Genomic DNA, 23,961 nt, shown 5'->3' on the forward strand with positions numbered 1-23,961 from the left:
AGGCCAGTGGCCCCTCCAGTCCAACACTCTGTGTCACACATAAGAACATAAGAGAAGCCATGTTGGATCAGGCCAGTGGCCCCTCCAGTCCAACACTCTGTGTCACATAAGAACATAAGAGAAGCCATGTTGGATCAGACCAATGGCCCATCCAGTCCAACACTCTGTGTCACATAAGAACATAAGAGAAGCCATGTTGGATCAGGCCAGTGGCCCCTCCAGTCCAACACTCTGTGTCACATAAGAACATAAGAGAAGCCATGTTGGATCAGGCCAATGGCCCATCCAGTCCAACACTCTGTGTCACATAAGAACATAAGAGAAGCCATGTTGGATCAGACCAATGGCCCATCCAGTCCAACACTCTGTGTCACATAAGAACATAAGAGAAGCCATGTTGGATCAGGCCAGTGGCCCATCCAGGCCAACACTCTGTGTCACATAAGAACATAAGAGAAGCCATGTTGGATCAGGCCAGTGGCCCCTCCAGTCCAACACTCTGTGTCACACATAAGAACATAAGAGAAGCCATGTTGGATCAGGCCAATGGCCCATCCAGTCCAACACTCTGTGTCACATAAGAACATAAGAGAAGCCATGTTGGATCAGACCAATGGCCCATCCAGGCCAACACTCTGTGTCACATAAGAGCATAAGAGAAGCCATGTTGGATCAGGCCAATGGCCCATCCAGTCCAACACTCTGTGTCACACAGTGGCCAAAAAACCCAGGTGCCATCAGGAGGGCCATCAGTGCGGCCAGGACTCCAGAAGCTCTCCCACTGTGCCCCCGCCCCCAGCACCAAGAAGACAGAGCATCACTGGCGCAGACATAAGAATATAAGAGAAGCCATGTTGGTTCAGGCCAGTGGCCCATCCAGGCCAACACTCTGTGCCACACTGTGACCAAAAAACCCAGATGCTCTCAGGAGATATACCAGTGGGGCCAGGACTCCAGAAGCCCTCCCACTGTGGCCCCCAAGCACCAAGAAGACAATCACTGCCTCAGACATAAGAATATAATGAAGCCATGTTGGATCAGGCCAGTGGCCTCTCCAGTCCAACATTCTGTGTCACACATAAGAACATAAGAGAAGCCATGTTGGATCAGGCCAGTGGCCCCTCCAGTCCAACACTCTGTGTCACATAAGAACATAAGAGAAGCCATGTTGGATCAGACCAATGGCCCATCCAGTCCAACACTCTGTGTCACATAAGAACATGAGAAGCCATGTTGGATCAGGCCAGTGGCCCCTCCAGTCCAACACTCTGTGTCACATAAGAACATAAGAGAAGCCATGTTGGATCAGGCCAATGGCCCATCCAGTCCAACACTCTGTGTCACATAAGAACATAAGAGAAGCCATGTTGGATCAGGCCAGTGGCCCATCCAGGCCAACACTCTGTGTCACATAAGAACATAAGAGAAGCCCTGTTGGATCAGGCCAGTGGCCCCTCCAGTCCAACACTCTGTGTCACACATAAGAACATAAGAGAAGCCATGTTGGATCAGGCCAATGGCCCATCCAGTCCAACACTCTGTGTCACATAAGAACATAAGAGAAGCCATGTTGGATCAGACCAATGGCCCATCCAGTCCAACACTCTGTGTCACATAAGAACATAAGAGAAGCCATGTTGGATCAGGCCAGTGGCCCCTCCAGTCCAACACTCTGTGTCACACATAAGAACATAAGAGAAGCCATGTTGGATCAGGCCAATGGCCCATCCAGGCCAACACTCTGTGTCACATAAGAACATAAGAGAAGCCATGTTGGATCAGGCCAGTGGCCCATCCAGGCCAACACTCTGTGTCACATAAGAGCATAAGAGAAGCCATGTTGGATCAGGCCAATGGCCCATCCAGTCCAACACTCTGTGTCACACAGTGGCCAAAAAACCCAGGTGCCATCAGGAGGGCCATCAGTGCGGCCAGGACTCCAGAAGCTCTCCCACTGTGCCCCCCCCCCCCAGCACCAAGAAGACAGAGCATCACTGGCGCAGACATAAGAATATAAGAGAAGCCATGTTGGTTCAGGCCAGTGGCCCATCCAGGCCAACACTCTGTGCCACACTGTGACCAAAAAACCCAGATGCTCTCAGGAGATATACCAGTGGGGCCAGGTCTCCAGAAGCCCTCCCACTGTGGCCCCCAAGCACCAAGAAGACAATCACTGCCTCAGACATAAGAATATAATGAAGCCATGTTGGATCAGGCCAGGGCCCATCCAGGCCAACACTCTGTGTCACATAAGAACATAAGAGAAGCCATGTTGGATCAGGCCAATGGCCCCTCCAGTCCAACACTCTGTGTCACATAAGAACATAAGAGAAGCCATTTTGGATCAGGCCAATGGCCCCTCCAGTCCAACATTCTGTGCCACACAGTGGCCAAAAAACCCAGGTGCCATCAGGAGGTCCATCAGTGGGGCCAGGACACTAGAAGCCCTCCCACTGTTTCCTCCCCCAAGCACCAAAAATATAGAGCATCACTGCCCCAGATGGAGAGTTCCAACAATACGCTGTTTGAAGAGGGGAGAGACTTTCATTGGGTAAGATGCCATAGAACCCTCCCTCCAAAGAAGCCATTTTCTCCAGGTGAACTGATCTCTGTCACCTCGAGATCAGTTGTAATCCCAGGAGACCTCCAGCCAGCACCTGGAGGCTGGCAACCATCGAGGTATTGTGTGAAGAGAGGGGGGACTTATTTTAAGCCAGGGGCTTCCAATCTTTTTGAGCTTATGAGGACGTTCGAAACTTTGAGAGGTGTCACAGGAGGGGGAGCCAAACCAAAATGGCTGCCTCAGAAGGTGAAGCTGAAGGAATAACTCACATCTGCTGGCAAGAAAGAAACCCTGGAGGGGGAATGGGAACTACCTCTGGGAACCCTGGTTTAAGTTAATGAGTTAGTTTTAAAATGTTGATGGTGACAAGGCTGGAATGAAAAGACCATAGATTTGTACTGCACCCTTCTCTCTGAATCAGAGTCTCAGAGTGACTTACAGTCTTCTTTATCTTCTTCCCCCACAACAGACACCCTCTGAGGTGGGTGGGGCTGAAAGAGCTCTGAAGAAGCTGCCCTTTCAAGGACAACTCTGCAAGAGCTATGGCTGACCCAAAGCCACTCTAGCAGCTGCAAGTGGAGGAGTGGGGAATCAAACCTGGTTCTCTCAGATAAGAGTCCGCACACTTAACCACTACACCAAACTGACTGTCCCTTGTTGTGGCTTTTCCTGCAGAACGGAAAGTGGGCAGCTGAGAAAGTGATCCAAGTGCCCAAGAAGAAGGTGAAAGGATGGCTTCTTGAAGAGATGCCAGGTACTAAGACCAGAGAGGGTCCATCTAGTCCAGCCTCCTGTCTCACACAGAGGCCAACCAGCTCCTCTGGAGGGCCAACAACAGGGCAGAGAGGCCGAGGCCTTCCCCTGAGAAGAACATCTGAAGAGCCCTGCTGGGTCAGACCAGTGAGGGTCCATCTAGTCCAGCTTCCTGTCTCACTCATCCTGGTATTCCAAGAAGGTCTCCCTTCCAAGTACTTGTGAGGGTCAGCCCTGCTCAGCTTCCAAGATCGGACGAGATCGGGCTTGCCTGGGCTCTCCAGATCAGGGCCAGGGTATACGCTTTTGAGAGTCAAAGTTCCCTTTGTCTGAAAAAGGAGGGCAGGGAGATGTTCCTGTTAGCAGCACAGAGGTCTTGTGGGTTTAAATTAAGGGTGGGAAGGTACCGGCTGGATGTTAGGAAAAACCTTTTTTTTGCAGTAAGAGTTGTTCATTGGTGGAATCAGCTCCCAAGGAAAGCGGTGAGCTCCCCCTAGCGGCCGGAAAAACCCTTGTCAGGGATGCTGTAGACTGCTCATAAGAACATAAGAGAAGCCATGTTGGATCAGGCCAATGGCACCTCCAGTCCAACACTCTGTGTCACATAAGAACAGAAGAGAAGCCATGTTGGATCAGGCCAATGGCACCTCCAGTCCAACACTCTGTGTCACATAAGAACAGAAGAGAAGCCATGTTGGATCAGGCCAGTGGCCCCTCCAGCCCAACACTCTGTGTCACATAAGAACAGAAGAGAAGCCATGTTGGATCAGGCCAGTGGCCCATCCAGTCCAACACTCTGTGTCACATAAGAACATAAGAGAAGCCATGTTGGATTAGGCCAGTGGCCCCTCCAGTCCAACACTCTGTATCACATAAGAACATAAGAGAAGCCATGTTGGATCAGGCCAGTGGCCCCTCCAGTCCAACACTCTGTGTCACATAAGAACATAAGAGAAGCCATGTTGGATCAGGCCAGTGGCCCCTCCAGTACAACACTCTGTGTCACATAAGAACACAAGAGAAGCCACGTTGGATCAGGCCAATGGCCCCTCCAGTCCAACCCTCTGTGTCACATAAGAACATAAGAGAAGCCATGTTGGATCAGGCCAGTGGCCCTTCCAGTCCAACACTCTGTGTCACATAAGAACATAAGAGAAGCCATGTTGGATCAGGCCAGTGGCCCCTCCAGTCCAACACTCTGTGTCACATAAGAACATAAGAGAAGCCATGTTGGATCAGGCCAGTGGCCCCTCCAGTCCAACACTCTGTGTCACATAAGAACATAAGAGAAGCCATGCTGGATCAGGCCAATGGCCCCTCTAGTCCAACACTCTGTGTCACATAAGAACATAAGAGAAGCCATGTTGGATCAGGCCAGTGGCCCCTCCAGTCCAGCACTCTGTGTCACATAAGAACATAAGAGAAGCCATGTTGGATCAGGCCAATGGCCCATCCAGTCCAGCACTCTGTGTCACATAAGAACATAAGAGAAGCCATGTTGGATCAGGCCAGTGGCCCCTCCAGTCCAACACTCTGTGTCACATAAGAAAATAGAGAAGCCATGTTGGATCAGGCCAATGGCCCCTCCAGTCCAGCACTCTGTGTCACATAAGAACATAAGAGAAGCCATGTTGGATCAGGCCAATGGCCCATCCAGTCCAACACTCTGTGTCACACAGTGGCCAATATATGTGTTTGTGTGTATATACAATATATGTGTGTACGTATATGCTCCTTCATTGAGCAGGGGATTGGACTAGATGGCCTCTATGGCCCCTTCCCACCCAGGGATTCTGGAATTCTATGAGCTTTGATTCGCAAAAGCTTACATCCGGGGAAGATTTTGTTGTCCTCTAAAGGGCTACAGGACTCGAATCTTCCTCTCCTTCCTGCTGACCGACGTGGCTGGCTACTTGAAACTAAACTAGAGGGTGCTTTTGCATACACGCACACACATGAATGCACTTTTGATATATTTTCAATGCAATTTGCAACTGGATTTTACTGTGTAAAATGGCAAAATTCGCTTGCAAACGGTCTCTGAAGCAGGGCTTTTTTTGTAGCAGGAACTCCTTTGCATATTAGGCCGCACTCCCCTGACATAGCCAATCCTCCTGGAGCTTACGGTAGGCCCTGTACGAAGAGCCCTGTAAGCTCTTGGAGGATTGGCTACACCAGGGGGGTGTGGCCTAATATGCAAAGGAGTTCCTGCTACAAAGAAAAAAAGCCCTGCTGAAGTGTGCTAAAACAATTAGAGAGATTGTCTGACCAAGGGAGCGCTGACTCTCAAAATCTTACACCCTGGAAAAAAATCTTATCGCTCTTTAAAGTGCGACAAGGACTCGAATCTCGCTCTTCTCCCGCTGACCGACGTGGCTGCCCATCTGAAACCACGCTAGAAAAGAATGTAATCCGATAGCATCGGACACCCCAATGAACAACGGAATAAGATCGGGATTACAGAAAGTTAGACAAACAAAGCAAGCAGGAAAAAGTATCCAGGGGGCTCTTTTATTTTTGGCTCAAATGGAAAAAGGTGTAAACTGTTTCTGTAAGCGTTCTGAGCTGCGAGGAAAGGGAGGGGTATAAACGTTTTCATGCAGAAACAATGCAGAAAGTGGAATTGCAAAAAAACCCAAAAAGATGGTGCAGGAAGAGTAGGATAATTCATACAATTTGGCAGGGCAATTTTCATAGCAGGAACTCCTTTGCATGTTAGGCCCACCCCCTCGATGTAGCCAATCCTTCAAGAGCTTACAGGACTCTTCGCACAGGGCGTACTGTAAGCTCTTGGAGGATTGGCTCCATCAGGGGTGTGTGGCCTAATATGCAAAGGAGATCCTGCTACAAAAAAGCCCTGAACATTGGCATAGCCAGTTCCACTGCTGAACTACTCACTGTAAAAATTCCTCTCCCCCCCCACACCCCACCAATATCCACCTAGTACCTTTCCACCTGTAATTCAAAACCATTATTGTAGCAGAGGATAGGACTTGTAATAATGGGTTGAAATTATGGGCTGAAAAGCATCAGCTATGGATATTAAAAATGAATTTTTTTATGAGGAACACTTGTTAGGGGTGTTTTAGGCTGATCTTGAATTGAATGGGGGTTGGACTAGATGGCCTCTTGGGGAACCTTCCACATCTGCAATTGTAGACTGCTGTCCTGTTCGCTTTATGAAAAAGGGCGCGTGGGACTTAAGAGCCATCAAGTTGTTTATGGTGACCCTCTGGATTAATTTTATTTATTTACGTTACGTTTATATCCCGCCCATTCCGTACAGACTCAGGGCGGCTAACAGCGTAAAATAGACAGTAAACAAAACAGTGACAGTGGCTCAGTAATAGAGCATCTGCTTGGTAAGCAGAAGGTCCCAGGTTCAATCCCCGGCATCTCCAACTAAAAAGGGTCCAGGCTAGTAAGCATGAGAAACCTCAGCTTAAGACACTGGAGAGCCGCTGCCAGTTAGGGGTGGGACGATGGCTCAGTGGCAGAGCATCTGCTTGGTAAGCAGATGGTCACAGGTTCAATCCCCGGCATCTCCAACTAAAAAGGGTCCAGGCTAGTAAGCATGAGAAACCTCAGCTTAAGACACTGGAGAGCCGCTGCCAGTCTGAGTAGACAAGACTGACTTTGATGGACCCAGAGTGGAGAGGGGCCATGGCTCAGTGGTAGAGCATCTGCTTGGTAAGCAGAAGGTCACAGGTTCAGTCCCCAGCTTCGCCAACTAAAAAGGTTCTAGGCAAAATAGGCGTGAAAAACCTCAGCTTAAGACTCTCGAGAGCCACTGCCAGCCTGAGTAGACAAGACTGACTTTGATGGACCCAGAGTGGAGAGAGGCCATGGCTCAGTGGTAGAGCATCTGCTTGGTAAGCAGGAGGTCCCAGGTTCAATCCCCGGCATCGCCAACTAAAAAGGTTCCAGGCAAAATAGGCGTGAAAAACCTCAGCTTAAGACACTGGAGAGCCGCAGCCAGTCTGAGTAGACAAGACTGACTTTGATGGACCCAGAGTGGAGAGGGGCCATGGCTCAGTGGCAGAGTATCTGCTTGGTAAGCAGAAGGTCCCAGGTTCAATCCCCGGCATCGTCAACTAAAAAGGGTCCAGGCAAGTAGGTGTGAAAAACCTCAGCTTGAGACCCTGGAGAGCCGCTGCCAGTCTGAGTAGACAAGACTGACTTTGATGGACCGAGGGGGGTCTGATTCAGTAAAACGCAGTGTCATATGTTCATACGTTCAATATTAAAACAATAAAACAATCAGATGTCCTCCAAATGATCCCATCATACACAGGTCTTGTGAACCGAGGGCCCTTGTAGCTTCCTGTTTTAGCTCACCAAATAGGTGACCAGGCCTGTAGCTATGGTGGGGCCCAAGGGGTCCGGGCCCATTCTTTCAAACCCCCCTTCCAACTGTATGGCCCCTTGATTGTCACCAATCCGTCTTCTTTGCTCATCGCCGCTTTGAACAAGTATTAGCATTGTGGCTGGTCTTTTTGCTTTCTTCTTTCCCCTTCTCTAACAAAGCGTGCAGAACAAAGGCCGGGATGGGGGGGCGGGTTAGCTTATTGAACTCAAGGCAGCTTACAGTGCCGAGAGACCAGGGCCACCAAACCGGGTGCCCCCACAGTCCTCCCCAAACAACGCATCCTACTGTGGGCCCCACAAAACATGAAGTCCTGGCTACGGCTCTGTGGGAGATAGAGTGTGACAGGTTCAGTCTATTCCTTAGAGAAGAGGTGGCCAAAATGTGGCTCTTTCATACATATTGTGTGGCTCTCAAAGCCCCCACCCCATCGGCTGACCTGGAGAAGGCATCTGTCTCTTTAAATCACTTGGAGAATTGCGATAAAAATTAAAGTTGCTTTCTTTCCACTGTTCTCTCCTACCCCATCTATTTGCTTCCTTCCGTCTTAAGAACATAAGAGAAGCCATGTTGGACCAGGCCAATGGCCCATCCAGTCCAACACTCTGTGTCACATAAGAACATAAGAGAAGCCATGTTGGATCAGGCCAATGGCCCATCCAGTCCAACACTCTGTTTTACATAAGAGGAGCCATGTTGGATCAGGCCAATGGCCCATCCAGTCCAACACTCTGTTTTACATAAGAGGAGCCATGTTGGATCAGGCCAATGGCCCATCCAGTCCAACTCTCTGTGTCAGACAGTGGCCAATATATATGTGTGTGTGTGTGTATACACACACACATATATACATACACACACACATACATATATATATGCTGTGGCTAATAGCCACTGATTGACCACTGCTCCATATTTTTATCCAATCCCCTCTTGAAACTGGCTATGCTTGTAGCCGCCGCCACCTCCTGTGGCAGTGAATTCCACATGTTAATCACCCTTTGGGTGAAGAAGTACTTCCTTTTATCCGTTTTAACCTGATTGCTCAGCAATTTCATCGAATGCTCACGAGTTCTTGTATTGTGAGAAAGGGAGAAAAGGACTTCTTTCTCTACTTTCTCCATCCCATGCATTATCTTGCAAACCTCTATCATGTCACCCCGCAGTCGACGTTTCTCAAAGCTAAAGAGCCCCAAGCGTTTTAACCTTTCTTCATAGGGAAAGTGTTCCAATCCTTTAATCATTCTAGTTGTCCTTTTCTGGACTTTTTCCATAATATCCTTTTTGAGGTGTGGTGACCAGAATTGACCAGTATTCCAAATGGGACCGCACCATTGGTTTATACAGGGGCATTATGATACTGGCTGATTTGTTTTCAATTCCCTCCCTAATAATTCCCAGCGTAGTGTTGGCCTTTTTTATTGCAATCGCACACTGTCTTGACACCCCCCTCCCTCTTGTTTTGTGGCTCTCAAACGTGATGTTTATTCTATGTGGTTCTTATATTAGGCAAGTTTGGCCACCCCCGCCTTAGAGGTTTTTCAACAGAGGCTAGATGGCCACCTGACAGCAATGCGGATCCTGTGAATTTAGGGGGAGGTATTGTGAATTTCCTGCATTGTGCAGGGGGTTGGACTAGATGGTCCTGGAGGTGCCTTTCAACTCTAGGATTCTGTGGCTGCTTCTGTCATCCTGCAATATCTCCCCCCCTCCCCCCCAGGTCTCATCACGGACATCCTGATCTCCCTGGATGACAAGTACTTGTATTTCAGCAACTGGCTCCATGGAGACATTCGGCAATATGACATCAGAAACCCTCAGAAGCCCAAACTGGTGGGCCAGGTAAAAGCAGACTGTGGTAGGGAATTCCTAGGAGCGGCAATCTTCTCTCTGGAGAGCCAGTTGGGTGTAGTGGTTAAGTGTGTGGACTCTTATCTGGGAGAACCAGGTTTGATTCCCCACTCCTCCACTTGCACCTGCTGGAATGGCCTTGGGTCAGCCATAGGTCTGGCAGAGGTTGTCCTTGAAAGGGCAGCTTCTGGGAGAGCCAGTTTAGTGTAGTGGTTAAGTGTGCGGATTCTTATCTGGGAGAACGGAGTTTGATTCCCCACTCCTCCCCTCGCAGCTGCTGGAATGGCCTTGGGTCAGCCATAGCTCTGGCAGAGGTTGTCCTTGAAAGGGCAGCTGCTGTGAGAGCCCTCTCCAGCCCCACCCACCTCACAGGGTGTCTGTTGTGAGGGGAGAAGACATAGGAGATTGTAAGCTGCTCTGAGTCTCTGATTCAGGGAGAAGGGCGGGATATAAATCTGCTATTCTTCTTCTTATTATTATTTATTTTGTTTAGGATTTATAGTATTTCCATCACCCCGCTCAACTTCTGATCTTCAGTGTCAATGCGTTCGTTAGATCAGCCTAGAACAGGATCCCCCAAACTCCTTGAGCCTGTAGGCACCTGTCACGATCCTAGGCCTAGTGAGGCCTACAGGCTTCAGGGAAGCCTGTGTTAAAGTAGCTACAGGGCTCGCATTTCCCAGGATCCCTTCTGTCCCTCTGACTGGGTGGGCAGCAATTTTGAAGGGGAAAAACTTACCCAGTGGAGACTAGAGGAGTGAGACCTGGAAGGAATTAAATAAAAGACAGGGAAGTGTTCTGTCAGACAGGGAAGTGTTCTCTCTGAAAAGGCTGGGCTTGGAGAAAGACTGCAGTCATGAGAGCTCCTTCATCCAGAGAGTGGCGAGTCAGTTGGAATTAGAGGAAGCGAACATATAGTTTGTCGCATCAGGGCTTTTATTATTTCCTTTGCACCACCTTTACTGTTTCTCCCTTTCACTGTTGCGCTAATAATTAAAACTCATTTGAGCACTTCCAATAAACTTATCATTATACTGCCTGGGTCCTAATGTCTCTTTGGTCACCGATAAAAGGTACTTGCTAAGAAGGAAGACGCCGGAGTCGGTGGGTGCTCTGGGCCCTCCCAGACAGACCCTTGCCAGAGTGGCGGCAGCCAGGAGAAGGCCCTCCCCAGTCCCCTGCTTGTGACAACACCTTTGGAATTCTGACCCAACATGGCTGCCGTAAAATGGCTGCCACAGGAGGCAAATGTGCTTTGAGGGAAAGTTGAAAACAAAAAAATCCCCAAGCATTTGCACTATCTTGCTAGTGTTTCATCATGACTTTGGGGTTTTGCCCCCTCATCTTCTGACATAAGAAAATAAAGAGGAGCCATGTTGGATCAGGCCAACGACCCATCCAGGCCAACACTCTGTGCCACACAGTGGCCAAAAAACCCCCAAACCATCAGGAGGTCCATCAGTGGGGCCAGGACACCAGAAACCCTCACCCTGTTGCCCCTCCCAAGCACCAAGAATACAGAGCCTCACTGCCCCAGACAGAGAGTTCCAACAATACCCTGTGGCTAACAGCCACTGATGGACCTCTGCTCCATATTTTTATCCAATCCCCTCTTGAAGCTGGCTATGCTTGTAGCCGCTGCCACCTCCTGTGGCAGTGAATTCCACATGTTAATCACCCTTTGGGTGAAGAAGGACTTCCATTTCTCCATTCTAACCTGACAGCTCAGCAATTTCATTGAGTGTCCACAAGTTCTCGTATTATAAGAAAGGGAGGAAAGGTCTTCTTTCTCTACCTTCTCTATCCCAGGCATAATCTTGTAAATCTCTATCATGACATTCAAGGAAAGGATGCTGGATTTGGCCATGACCAGCAGCTTGGGAAGCCAACCTCCAGGAGGGACTTGCGGATCCTCCAGAATCACAGCTCTTCTCCAGGCGACCGAGCTCAAGTTTCCTCTGGAGAAAACGGCTGTTTGGGAGGGTGGACTCTCTGGCATTGTAACTGACTCTGGCTTTCTTGGGTTCCAGGTCTTTTTGGGAGGCAGCATCGTCAAAGGAGGGCCGGTCACCGTGACGGAAGACCAGGAATTGGAATGCCAGCCTAAGCCCTTTGTGATCCAGGTGACTCAAAGCTGTTGTGGCTTGTCTCAGAACTGCTGTAGGGCCCAGCCCTGGTGTCATGTCTGAACGAGTCTGTTTTGCAAAACTGACCATATGAATATATGAAGCTGCCTTATACTGAATCAGAGCCTTGGTCTGTGAAAGTCAGTATTGTCTACTCAGACTGGCAGCAGCTCTCCAGGGTCCCAAGCTGAAGTTTTTCACGCCTACTTGCCTGGACCCTTTTTAGCTTGAGATGCCAGGGATTGAACCTGGGACCTTCTGCTTACCAAGCAGATGCTCTACCACTGAGCCACTGTCCCTCCCCAAAGATTATGAACATATGAAGCTGCCTTATACTGAATCAGACCCTGGGTCCATCAAAGTCAGTCTTGTCTACTCAGACTGGCAGTGGCTCTCCAGGGTCTCAAGCTGAGGTTTTTCACATCTACTTGCCCTGGACCCTTTTAGTTGGAGATGCCAGGGATTGAACCTGGGACCTTCTGCTTACCAAGCAGATGTTCTACCACTGAGCACATTCGATGTCTTTGTGCTCCTCTAGGAAGTTCAGCTTTCCTCCTGACTTGTGGGCTCTATGTAGCTATCGTGACTTAAGAGTCACTAGCAAAATGTTTTCTTCCACGAATTTGACTCATCCTTTTTGGAAAGCTCTAGGACAGGGGTGTCAAACTCATTTTGTTGTGAGGGCTGGATCTGCCATAAATGAGACCGTGCTGGGCTGTGTCAAGCCGGGCCGTGTGTGTACCTATTTAAGATTAGGTAACAGAGATGTAAACTTTTTTAAAGAACACAGACAAACGTGACTAAAGATTTTTTTAAAAAAAACTTAAAACGTTAGCACTCGTTGGTCTAAGGGTGCTTTCTTTGTTTTTCTCCCATGGGATCCAGGGAATTGGGCAAAGGAAGCTCTGGTTCTTTCCTTCCTTCCCCAGGGGACCGGGAGGGGGAGGAGCCTCAGCCAATAGAAGGAAGAGAGGCTTGGCTCTGCTGTGCAATTGAGAGAGCCTGGCAAAACAAGCTCTCCCTCTTCCCCCTTCCTCCCCAAGAGAGGAGCCTCAGCCAATAGAGAAAATAGAGGTTTTGCTCTGGTTCTTTCCTTCCCCAGGGGACCGGGAGGGGGAGGAGCCTCAGCCAATAGAAGGGAGGGAGGCTTGGCTCAGTAGCTCTGCTGTGCCTGGCAAAGCAAGCTCTCCCTTCCCCCTTCCTCCCTAAGGGAGGAACCTCAGTCAATGGAGAACATTGAGGTTTTGCTCTGTAGCTCCTGTGCGATTGAGCAAGCCTGGCAAAGCAAGCTGAGATGCAGAAGGAAGCAAGAGAGAGGCAGAAGGAAGCAGATGACAGTCAGTTGCTCCTGATAGGAGCCATCCAGGGGCCTGATTTGGTCCTTGGGCTGCATGTTAGACACCCCTACTCTAGGAGGCTACTGTTCAGTGTTCACTTGCTGGGAGTAAACCTCACTGAACCCACTGTGGCTTACTTCTGAGTAAACAGACATAGGATCAGACTATTGCAGGGGTGGCCAAACTGTGGTTCTTTCACACACATCATGTGGCTTTCAAAGCTCCCACCACCCCATTGGCCCACTTGGAGTAGGCATTTCTCTCTTTAAATCACTTCTCCAAGCCAGCCAGCCGTTTAGAGAAAGCATTTAAAGTTAAAGTAGCTTTCTTTCCAGCTCTCCCTCCCTCCCTTCCAGCTGTTGAACATATGTCATGCCTTGTGGCTCTCAGACATCTGGCATTTATTCTGTGTGGCTCTTACATTAAACAAGTTTGCCCCCCCCCCCGGACTACTGCGATGCTTGTGAACACCACCTCATCTTGTGGCGATGAGCTCCGTTATGCGCTAGGCAAAGAAGCATAGTGCTTTTGTTGGTCGCGCACTCCCTGCCAATCAGTTTTGTGGACAGATCCTGAATTCTTGTGTGTGTGTGAGAGATTTATCTGTGTGCTCTCTCAATCCTAGTCATAAATGTGTTTCTCTTGTTATTCTGCAAATCCCATGTCTCCAACCCAATCTTAAAAGCATTTGCTCTGGAAGTCTTTCTGAGCTCAGTGGGCCTTACTCCCAAGTAATGAGTCAGCCTTCAGACACCTTTTGCTAGAATAAAAAAGGCCCAGCCTCTTTCGTGTGAGTGTGTAAAGGGGCCACCAAGTCCCAGCTGACTTTCAAGACAAGGTGGTTGGCCATTGGCCTTCCTCTGCAGAGCCTTCCTTGGTGGTCTCTCATCCAACTACCAATCCTGCTTAGACTTCTGGTGATCCCAGCAAGGGGATTTCAAGGCAAGGGAGAAGCAGAAGTGGCTGGCCACTGCCTTCCTCTGCAGAGCCTTCCTTGGTGGTCCCCCTCCCAAGTACCGACCCTGCTTAGCTTAGACTTCTGGTGACCCCAGCAAGGGGCTTTCAAGGCAAGGGAGATGAAGCAGAGGTGGTTGGCCATCGCCTTCCTCTGCAGAGCCTTCCTTGGTGGTCTCCCTCCCAAGTATTAACCTCACTTTGTTTCCAAGATCTGTCAAGATTGGGTTGTACAATACCATCCCACATCCCCCATCCTCTTCTAGTCCTTCCATCCACCAAAGCATAGTTCTCTGTGTAAATAAACAGAAGAAGCACACAGGATCCCTGTCTCCGTCTCCAAACTGCAAGCCCCAGCGCTCACGCCTGTTTCTCTCGCTTCAGGGCAAGAGGGTTCAAGGCGGTCCACAGATGATCCAGCTGAGCTTGGATGGGAACAGGCTGTACGTCACCACCTCGCTCTTCAGTGGCTGGGACAAGCAGTTCTACCCCGACATGGTCAAGTAAGAGGCCTTTTCGCTTTCTGGATTTTTCTCAGATTTTTAAAAACTTACAACTGTTTGGCTTCTGTACAGTTCAAAGGTCCAGTTTGGTGTGATGGTTAAGTGTGCGGACTCTTTATCTGGGAGAACTGGGCTTGATTCCCCACTCCTCCCCTTGCAGCTGCTGGAATGGCCTTGAGTCAGCCAGAGCTCTCTTATCTGGGAGAACCGGGCTTGATTCCCCACTCCTCCACTTGCAGCTGCTGGAATGGCCTTGAGTCAGCCAGAGCTCTCTTATCTGGGAGAACCGGGTTTGATTCCCCACTCCTCCACTTGCACCTGCTGGAATGGCCTTGAGTCAGCCAGAGCTCTCTTATCTGGGAGAACCGGGTTTGATTCCCCCACTTCTCCACCTGCAGCTGCTGGAATGGCCTTGGGTCAGCCAGAGCTCTCGAGTGAGTTGTCCTTGAAAGGGCAGCTTATGGGAGAGCTCTCTCAGCCCCACCCACCTCACAGGGTGTCCGAGACTCTGATTCAGAGAGAAGGGCGGGGTATAAATCTGCATGAACCGGGTTTGATTCCCCACTCCTCCACTTGCACCTGCTGAAATGGCCTTGGGTCAGCCAGAGCTCTCTTATCTGGGAGAACCGGGTTTGATTCCCCACTCCTCCACTTGCACCTGCTGGAATGGCCTTGGGTCAGCCAGAGCTCTAGAGGGAGTTGTCCTTGAAAGGGCAGCTGCTGCGAGAGCTTTCAAGGACAACCTCTGCCAGAGCTCTGGCTGGCCCAAGGCCATTCCAGCAGGTGCAAGTGGAGGAGTGGGGAATCAAACCCGGTTCTCCCAGATAAGAGTCCGCACACTTAACCACGACACCAAACTGGCTCTCCAAGTGCTAACCGGGGCTGACCCTGCAAGGTTCAAAAAGGTTGTAGAGCATTTAAAAAGTGGAGAGAGAGAGAGAGAACGAGAGAGAAAGAGACAAAGAAAGAAAGAGAAAGAAAGAAAGAGAGAGAGAAAGAGACAAAAGAGAGAGAAAGAAAGAAAGAAAGACAAAAAGAGAGAGAGAAAGAAAGAGAGAAAGAAAGAAAGAGAGAGAGAGAGAAGGGGAAAGAAAGAAAAAGAAAGAAAGAAAGAAAAGAAAGGGGAAAGAAAGAGGGGAAAGAAAGAGAGAGAGAGAAGGGGAAAGAAAGAGAGAGAAAGAAAGAAAGAAAGAAAGAAAGAAAGAAAGAAAGGGAAAGAGAGAGAAAGAAAGAGAGATAAAGAGAAAGAAAGAGGGAGAGAAAGAGAGAGAGAGAAGGGGAAAGAAAGAAAGAAAGAGAGAGAAAGTAAGAAAGAGAAAGAGAGAGGGGGGAAGGAAGGAAAGAAAGAAAAGAAAGAAAGAAAGAAAGAAAGAAAGAAAGGGAAAGAGAGAGAAAGAAAGAGGAAGAGAAAGAGAGATAGAGAAAGAAAGAGAGAGAGAAGGGGAAAGAAAGAAAGAGAAAGAAAGAAAGAAAGAAAGAAAGAAAGAAAGAAAGAAAGAAAGAAAGAAAGAAAGAGAGAAAGTAAGAAAGAGAAAGAAAGAGAGAGGGGGGAAAGAAAGAAAGAAAGAAAGAAAGAAAGAAAGAAAGAAAGAAAGAAAGAAAGAAAGAAAGAAAGAAAGAAAGAAAGAAAGAAAGAAAGAAAGAAAGAAAGAAAGAAAGAAAGAAAGAGGTTTGTAATTATATTCATTTGAAACTGCTGTGGAATGGCAGCTTTAAAATGTCACCTACCTATTGGTGGAATATTAGTGAAGATAAGAGTTGGAGGTGAACAGTTGAAGATGTTTCCTTCTCTCCCTCCAGGGAAGGCTCTGTCATGTTACAAATCGATGTGGACACGAAGAAAGGCGGCTTGAAAGTGAATGAGAAGTTCCTCGTGGATTTTGGGAAGGAGCCGCACGGGCCAGCCCTTGCCCACGAGATCCGCTACCCAGGGGGAGACACCACCTCTGACATCTGGGTCTAAAGGAAGGCCTCGGTGGAAATATCTGGGTTGTGTTTGGGGAAAGGGGTTGCCGTCGGTCTTCTCTTCTCACTCTGTCTTTTAACTCCAGGTGTGACAGTCCAATGCAGGTGTGGCGTCCATCTAGTTGACGCTGCATCGGTTTCAGATTTCCTCTGCTTGCCTAACTTAGCCAGTTTTACCTTTTCGGTGGAATGGAGCGGCTCAAGAAGGTTGAGGATCCCCGGATGAAACTGTTTATCCTCATGAAAAGAGATTTTGCCTTTAAGAGAGCCATTATGGGGTAGTGGTTAAGTGCACGGACTCTTATCTGGGAGAACCGGGTTTGATTCCCCACTCCTCCACTTGCAGCTGCTGGAATGGCCTTGGGTCAGCCATAGCTCTCGCAGAGGTTGTCCTTGAAAGGGCAGCTGCTGGGAGAGCCCTCTCAGCCCCACCCACCTCACAGGGTGTCTGTTGTGGGGGAGGAAGGTAAAGGAGATTGTAGGGTGCTCTGAGACTGTGTCCTTGAAAGGGCAGCTGCTGTGAGAGCCCTCTCAGCCCCACCCACCTCACAGGGTGTCTGTTGAGGGGGAGGAAGGTAAAGGAGATTGTGAGCCGCTCTGAGACTCTTCAGAGTGGAGGGCGGGATATAAATCCAATATCATCATCATCTTTCTTGTGCATGCACACTTCCTCAGATACATTGAAAAGGAAATTACCAGCCCATACATATAGAAGATACTGGATTTGTATCCTGCCATTCACTCTGAATGTCAGAGTGGTTCGCAATCTCCTTCACCCTCCTCCCCCACCACAAACACTCTGTGAGGTAATTGGGGCTGAGAGAGCTCTCACAGAAGCGACTCTTTCAAGGACAACTCTGCGAGAGCTATGGCCTGACCCAAGGTTGAACAGCAAATTAACATACAACATAAATGAAGCTGTTTTAACAGGTGCAAAGAGGAATAACAAGCTAGGTTTATGTGGTCACCCTGAATAAAACTTTGCTGATCTTCAAGGTGCCATTGGACTCAAAGATTGTTCTGCTGGGAAAGGCTGTTAATAGAAGGACACCCACACACACACCGCTCTTACAGGCTTTCCACAAAGTATGCAAAAATGAATTATTCCAGAAGGCTTTTCTGTGCAGGCAAAATAGAGTCACACCATGCTAAATGTCTCACAAGGTTATTTGGGAAAATGATTAGGGACTATGGCCTTTTCTACTGTATATTGTTTGGACCCAGCTGTGGGTCCAGCGGTCAAATCTTGCAGCATTTAATGCATCAGGTTATCACCTGGGCTTTGCTTCAGTTCTGTTTTTTAGACTTCCGGTTGGTTCCGCCACCTTCATCTCTGTTGCACTAGATCAAGATGGGTCACTGTGTTAGTCCATCTGTAGCAAAGGAACAGAGTAAGAACCCAGGAGCACCTTCAAGGCAAGCAAAATTTGTAGCAGTTTGAAAATTGTCTATCTGGGTTAAAGTATCTCAGTTTTCTCCTTTGGGAGAAAGGAACCTGAAGAACATAAGAGAAGCCATGTTGGATCAGGCCAATGGCCCCTCCAGTCCAACACTCTTGTGTCACATAAGAACATAAGAGAAGCCCTGTTGGATCAGGCCAATGGCCCCTCCAGTCCAACACTGTGTCACACAGTGGCCAAAAAACCCAGGGGCCATCAGGTGGGACCAGGACACTAGAAGCCCTCCCAGTGTGCCCCCCCCCAAGCACCCAGAATACAGAGCATCACTGCCCCAGACATAAGAACATAAGAGAAGCCATGTTGTATCAGGCCAATGGCCCATCCAGTCCAACACTCTGTGTCACATAAGAACAGAAGAGAAGCCATGTTGGATCAGGCCAGTGGCCCCTCCAGTCCAGCACTCTGTGTCACATAAGAACATAAGAGAAGCCATGTTGTATCAGGCCAATGGCCCATCCAGTCCAACACTCTGTGTCACACAGTGGCCAAAAAACCCAGGTGCCATCAGGAGGTCCACCAGTGGGCCAGGACACTAGAAGCCCTCCCAGTGTCCCCCCCCAAGCACCCAGAATACAGAGCATCACTGCCCCAGACATAAGAACATAAGAGAAGCCATGTTGGATCAGGCCAGTGGCCCCTCCAGTCCAGCACTCTGTGTCACAGTGGCCAATATATATATACACACTGTGGCCAATAGCCACTGACGGACCTCTGCTCCATATTTTTATCTAACCCTTTCTTGAAGCTGGCTATGCTTATAGCCGCCACCACCTCCTGTGGCAGTGAATTCTGAAGGAGTCTTTATTGTCTTACCTCTTTTCTAATATCAAATATTGAGTATCTTTTTTCAGCCTTGGTTTTGTGTCAGTTGCATACCAACAGTGCAAGATGCAAAAGAAATGGCATATAAATATGTGAAAGGAGCACAATCGTAGTAACAACAATAAAAACGAGGCCAAATGCAACTGGAGACAGCAGCAGCATATGAAACTCAAAAGAAAGGAAATGGTCACACTGGCCGATGCCTGTCCTGGTCCACAGACAGCTGGGCAACTAGGGCAGGGTTTCCACCTCTGGGTTGGAAAACACCTGGAGATTTGGGGGAAGGTGGGTTTTGGGAGTCCACCTTCCAAAGCAGCCATTTTCTCCAGGTGAACTGATCTCTGTCACCTGGAGATCAGTTGTAATCCCAGGAGATCTCCAGCTACCACCAGGAGATTGGCAACCTTAAGCAAAAATTAGACCTTAGCGGGTCAGCACTAGAAAATGGATGGACCATTTTAGGTTAGAATGTCAGCTTAATAACAGCTGGATTTGGGGGGTTGGTTTTGAGCAGGGATGCCGTTCTGGCTGGCTTGGTGTCGGGAGGTGTGGCCTAATATGGAAATGAGTTCCTGCTGGGCTGTTTCTACAAAATAAGCCCAGACCAGAGCGATATGATTCATGAAAAATTCTGAGATAGAAGCTTTTGTGAGTCACCGTCGGCTTATCTGAAGAAGTGAGCCGTGGCTCACGAAAACTCATTCCCCTGCCACAAATTTTGTTAGTCTTGTTCCTGGACTCTGGCTCTTTTCCACCTCTGTTGCACTGTTTATGTCTTGTCCCCGGTGTTCCCCCTAAGCTGAGTTAGTGTGAACTAGCTCAGCGATTTTTAGCCTGCGGCTCACACATTTTTGTCTTCGCTCCGGAAGGATGACCCCAGAGCACACTCATTTCTGCAGGAGCTCACAACTGTAATGCTAGCAACTCCCATCTTCAATGCCTGTAGCTCAGAAAGTAGAATTTTTGCTCACGAGACTCCGCAGCTTAGAGGGAACATTGCTCATCGCTTGTATTGACGCTCTGCGTGTAACCCGCTTTTTGAGTCTCAGTGAGCGAAGCAGATAATAAAGCAGTTCAATAAATAAACGAACGTCTTGCACATGTCAGAATACGCTCCCTCTGTTGACATGAACACGACAGCCTTGCTCACGTTGGAGCTTTTATGCACAAAAGCGGGAATAATCACAATCGGGATGAAGCACGGTGTGAGGGTTGCAACAGCTAGGACAGCATCGCTGTGAAGCTTAAAGGCAATTTTAATACGCGCTATGATTTTTCAAATGAATAAAAATGATATATTTAAATATCAGTGTGTGATAATTCTTCTAAGCCTTATACAATAAATGCGGTTGCGACATTTCAGTTACAACATTTCAAAGGTATCACCAACGTTCCCTCTAGAAGCTGAGTTTGTGTGAGCTAGCTCACAGTTCTTTAGCTCACAGAGCCAGTTTGGAGTAGTGGTTAAGTGTGCGGACTCTTATCTGGGAGAACCGGGTTTGATTCCCCACTCCTCCACTTACACCTACTGGAATGGCCTTGGGTCAGTCATAGCTCTGGCAGAGGTTGTCCTTGAAAGGGCAGCTGCTGTGAGAGCCCTCTCCAGCCCCACCCACCTCACAGGGTGTCTGTTGTGGGGGAGAAAGGCAAAGGAGGTTGTGAGCCGCTCTGAGACTCTTCGAAGTGGAGGGCGGGATATAAATCCAATATCTTCATCTACCTCACAGGGTGTCTGTTGTGGGGGAGGAAGGGAAAGGAGATTGTGAGCCGCTCTGAGACTCTTCGGAGTGGAGGGCGGGATATAAATCCAATATCTTCATCTACCTCACAGGGTGTCTGTTGTGGGGGAGGAAGATAAAGGAGATTGTGAGCCGCTCTGAGACTCTTCGAAGTGGAGGGCGGGATATAAATCCAATATCTTCATCTACCTCACAGGGTGTTGTAGGGGAGGAAGGGAAAGGAGATTGTGAGCCGCTCTGAGACTCTTCGGAGTGGAGGGCGGGATATAAATCCAATATCTTCATCTACCTCACAGGGTGTCTGTTGTGGGGGAGGAAGGGAAAGGAGATTGTGAGCCGCTCTGAGACTCTTCGGAGTGGAGGGTGGGCTATAAATCCAATATCGTCATCTACCTCACAGGGTGTCTGTTGTGGGGGAGGAAGGGAAAGGAGATTGTGAGCCGCTCTGAGACTCTTCGGAGTGGAGGGCGGGATATAAATCCAATCTCTTCATCTACCTCACAGGGTGTCTGTTGTGGGGGAGGAAGGGAAAGGAGATTGTGAGCCGCTCTGAGACTCTTCGGAGTGGAGGGTGGGCTATAAATCCAATATCGTCATCTACCTCACAGGGTGTCTGTTGTGGGGGAGGAAGGGAAAGGAGATTGTGAGCCGCTCTGAGACTCTTTGGAGTGGAGGGCGGGATATAAATCCAATATCTTCATCTACCTCACAGGGTGTCTGTTGTGGGGGAGGAAGGGAAAGGAGATTGTGAGCCGCTCTGAGACTCTTCGGAGTGGAGGGCGGGATATAAATCTAATATCTTCATTTACCTCACAGGGTGTCTGTTGTGGGGGAGGAAGGGAAAGGAGATTGTGAGCCACTCTGAGACTCTTCGGAGTGGAGGGCGGGATATAAATCCAATATCTTCATCTACCTCACAGGGTGTCTGTTGTGGGGGAGGAAGGGGAAGGAGATTGTGAGCCGCTCTGAGACTCTTCGGAGTGGAGGGCGGGATATAAATCCAATCTCTTCATCTACCTCACAGGGTGTCTGTTGTGGGGGAGGAAGGTAAAGGAGATTGTGAGCCGCTCTGAGACTCTTGGGAGTGGAGGGCGGGATATAAATCCAATTTCTTCTTCTTCTTCTTCTTCTTCTTCTTCTTCTTCTTCTTCTTCTTCTTCTTCTTCTTCTTCTTCTTCTTCTTCTTCTTCTTCTTCTTCTTCTTCTTCTTCTTCTTCTTCTTCTTCTTCTTCTTCTTCTTCTTCTTCTTCTTCTTCTTCTTCTTCTTCTGTGTTTTAGCCTCTGGCTCACACATCTTTGTCTTAGCTCAAGAAAAATGGCCTCAGAGCAAACTGATTGATGCAGTAGCTCACAACTCTCATGCCAGGAGCTCAGCAAGTAGAATTTTTGCTCACAAGACTCCACAGCTTAGAGCAGGGATGTCAAACTCACAGCCCGAGGGCCAAATCAGGCCCTGGAGGGCTCCTATCAAGCCCCTGAGCAACTGGCTGTCATTTGCTTCCTTCTCCCTCTCTATTGCTTCTTTCTGCATCTCAGCTTTCTTTGCAAGGCTTCCTCAATTGCACAGGAGCTACAGAGCAAAGCCTCTATTTTCTCCATTGGCTGAGGCTCCGCCCTTGGGGAGGAAGGGGAGGGGGAAGAGGAGGCAGAACTTGTTCTTCCAGGCTTTCTCGGTTGCACAGCGGAGTTGCTGAGCCAAGCCTCTCTTCCTTCTATTGGCTGAGGCTCCTCCCCTACCAGTCCCTGGGGAAGGCAGGAAAGAGCCCGCGCTTCCTTTGCCCAGTTCCGTAAATCTCATGAGAGAAAGCACCTTTAAGACCAACGAGTGTTAATGTTTCGAGCATGTTTTAAGGGTTTTTTTTTTTAATTGCGTTTGTGTCCTTTATAATGTTTATATCTCTGCTACCTAATCTTAAATAGGCACACACATGGCCCGGCCCAACAAGGTCTCATTTATGTCAGATCCAGCCCTCATAACAAATGAGTTTGACACCACCGGCTGAGAGGGAGTCTTGCAACAGACACCCAGAAATAAGCGATTAGCCAGACGTCACTGAAATACATGCAGTTCAAAAACATCGTGGTAAGTTGAAAAGAGGTGCCCGCCGGTGTCCTTCCTGTTGCAAAACGCATCTTCCTCTGCTCTCATGGCAAGTGGGTGTATGCTCAGTCCTTATGTCACTACAGACTGCAATCCGCCGAAACATTCAGAGGATACTTGCAAAATTTCCAAGGTCTATGGATCCAAATTTCAAAATAGAGAATCACCACTCATAAGAGAAGCCGTATTGTAGGGGTGGCCAACAGTAGCTCTCCGGATGGTTTTTTTGCCTACAACTCCCATCAGCCCCAGCCATTGGCCATGCTGGCTGGGGCTGATGAGAGTTGTAGGCAAAAAACATCTGGAGAGCTACCGTTGGCCACCCCTGCGAAGGGCCCATCCAGTCCAACACTCTGTGCCACACAGTGGCCAAAAAAACCAGGTGCCATCAGGAGGTCCATCAGTGGGGTCAAGACATCAGAAGCCTTCATCCTGTTGCCCCTCCCAAGCACCAAGAATACAGAGCATCACTACCCCAGACAGAGAGTTCCAACAATACACTGTGGCTAAGAGCCACTGATGGACCTCTGCTCCAGATGTTGATCCAATCCCCTCTTGAAACTGGCTATGCTTGTAGCCGTCACCCCCTCCTGTGGCAGTGAATTCCACGTGTTAATCACCCTTTGGGTGAAGAAGGACTTCCTTTTATCCATACCCGACTGCTCAGCAATTTCATGGAGTGTCCACGAGATCGTCTTCGTGGACTCTGTGCTTCACACTCTGCATGGGATGGAGAAAGTAGAGAAAGAAGTACTTTTCTCCCTTTCTCACAATACAAGAACTCGTGGGCATTCGATGAAATTGCTGAGCAGACAGGTTAAAACGGATAAAAGGAAGTACTTCTTCACCCAAAGGGTGATTAACATGTGGAATTCGCTGCCACAGGAGGTGGTGGCGTCCACAAGCATAGCCACCTTCAAGAAGGGGTTAGATAAAAATATGGAGCAGAGGTCCATCAGTGGCTATTAGCCATAGTGTGTGTGTGTGTGTATATATATATATATATATATATATATATATATATATATATATATATATATATTTGGCCGCTGTGTGACACAGAATGTTGGACTGGATGGGCCATTGGCCTGATCTAACATGGCTTCTCTTATGTTCTTATGTTCACTCATGGGATAGAGCGCCTGTGCCGATCCCCGAATCGGTACCTAAAAAGCCCGGGATTTTTTCGCACTCGGCGAGCATGCGTACTGGGACGCCTGCACATGCTTGTTGATGCTGAGCGCGAAAAAATCCCGGGCTTTTAAAGTACCGATTCGGGGATCGGCGCAGGCGCTCTATCCCATGAGCGTGAATGCACAGAGGACCACTCGAACATCTACAGTTACAGGTAAGCAACCTGTCTTTCTCATATTGTGAGAAAGGGAGAAAAGGACTTCTTTCTCTACTTTCTCTATCCCATG

General features: G+C 48.7%; 1 protein-coding gene across 1 annotated transcript in view; it reads left to right on the plus strand.

Annotated features, from left to right (window-relative positions):
* The window catches only part of LOC132584378 (methanethiol oxidase-like), a 34,608-nt gene extending 17,195 nt beyond the window's left edge, over positions 1–17,413 (plus strand). The window contains exons 7-12 of the mRNA XM_060256254.1: positions 3,239–3,317; positions 9,403–9,524; positions 11,564–11,656; positions 14,335–14,453; positions 16,254–16,862; positions 16,971–17,413. Coding sequence (XP_060112237.1) covers positions 3,239–3,317; positions 9,403–9,524; positions 11,564–11,656; positions 14,335–14,453; positions 16,254–16,416 — 576 coding nt within the window. The 3' untranslated portion in view covers positions 16,417–16,862; positions 16,971–17,413. The remainder of the gene's footprint in view (positions 1–3,238; positions 3,318–9,402; positions 9,525–11,563; positions 11,657–14,334; positions 14,454–16,253; positions 16,863–16,970) is intronic.
* Positions 17,414–23,961: the final 6,548 nt, after the last annotated feature.

This window comes from Heteronotia binoei, chromosome 1, assembly GCF_032191835.1.
Source record: "Heteronotia binoei isolate CCM8104 ecotype False Entrance Well chromosome 1, APGP_CSIRO_Hbin_v1, whole genome shotgun sequence".
Classification (NCBI taxonomy): Eukaryota; Metazoa; Chordata; class Lepidosauria; order Squamata; family Gekkonidae; genus Heteronotia; species Heteronotia binoei.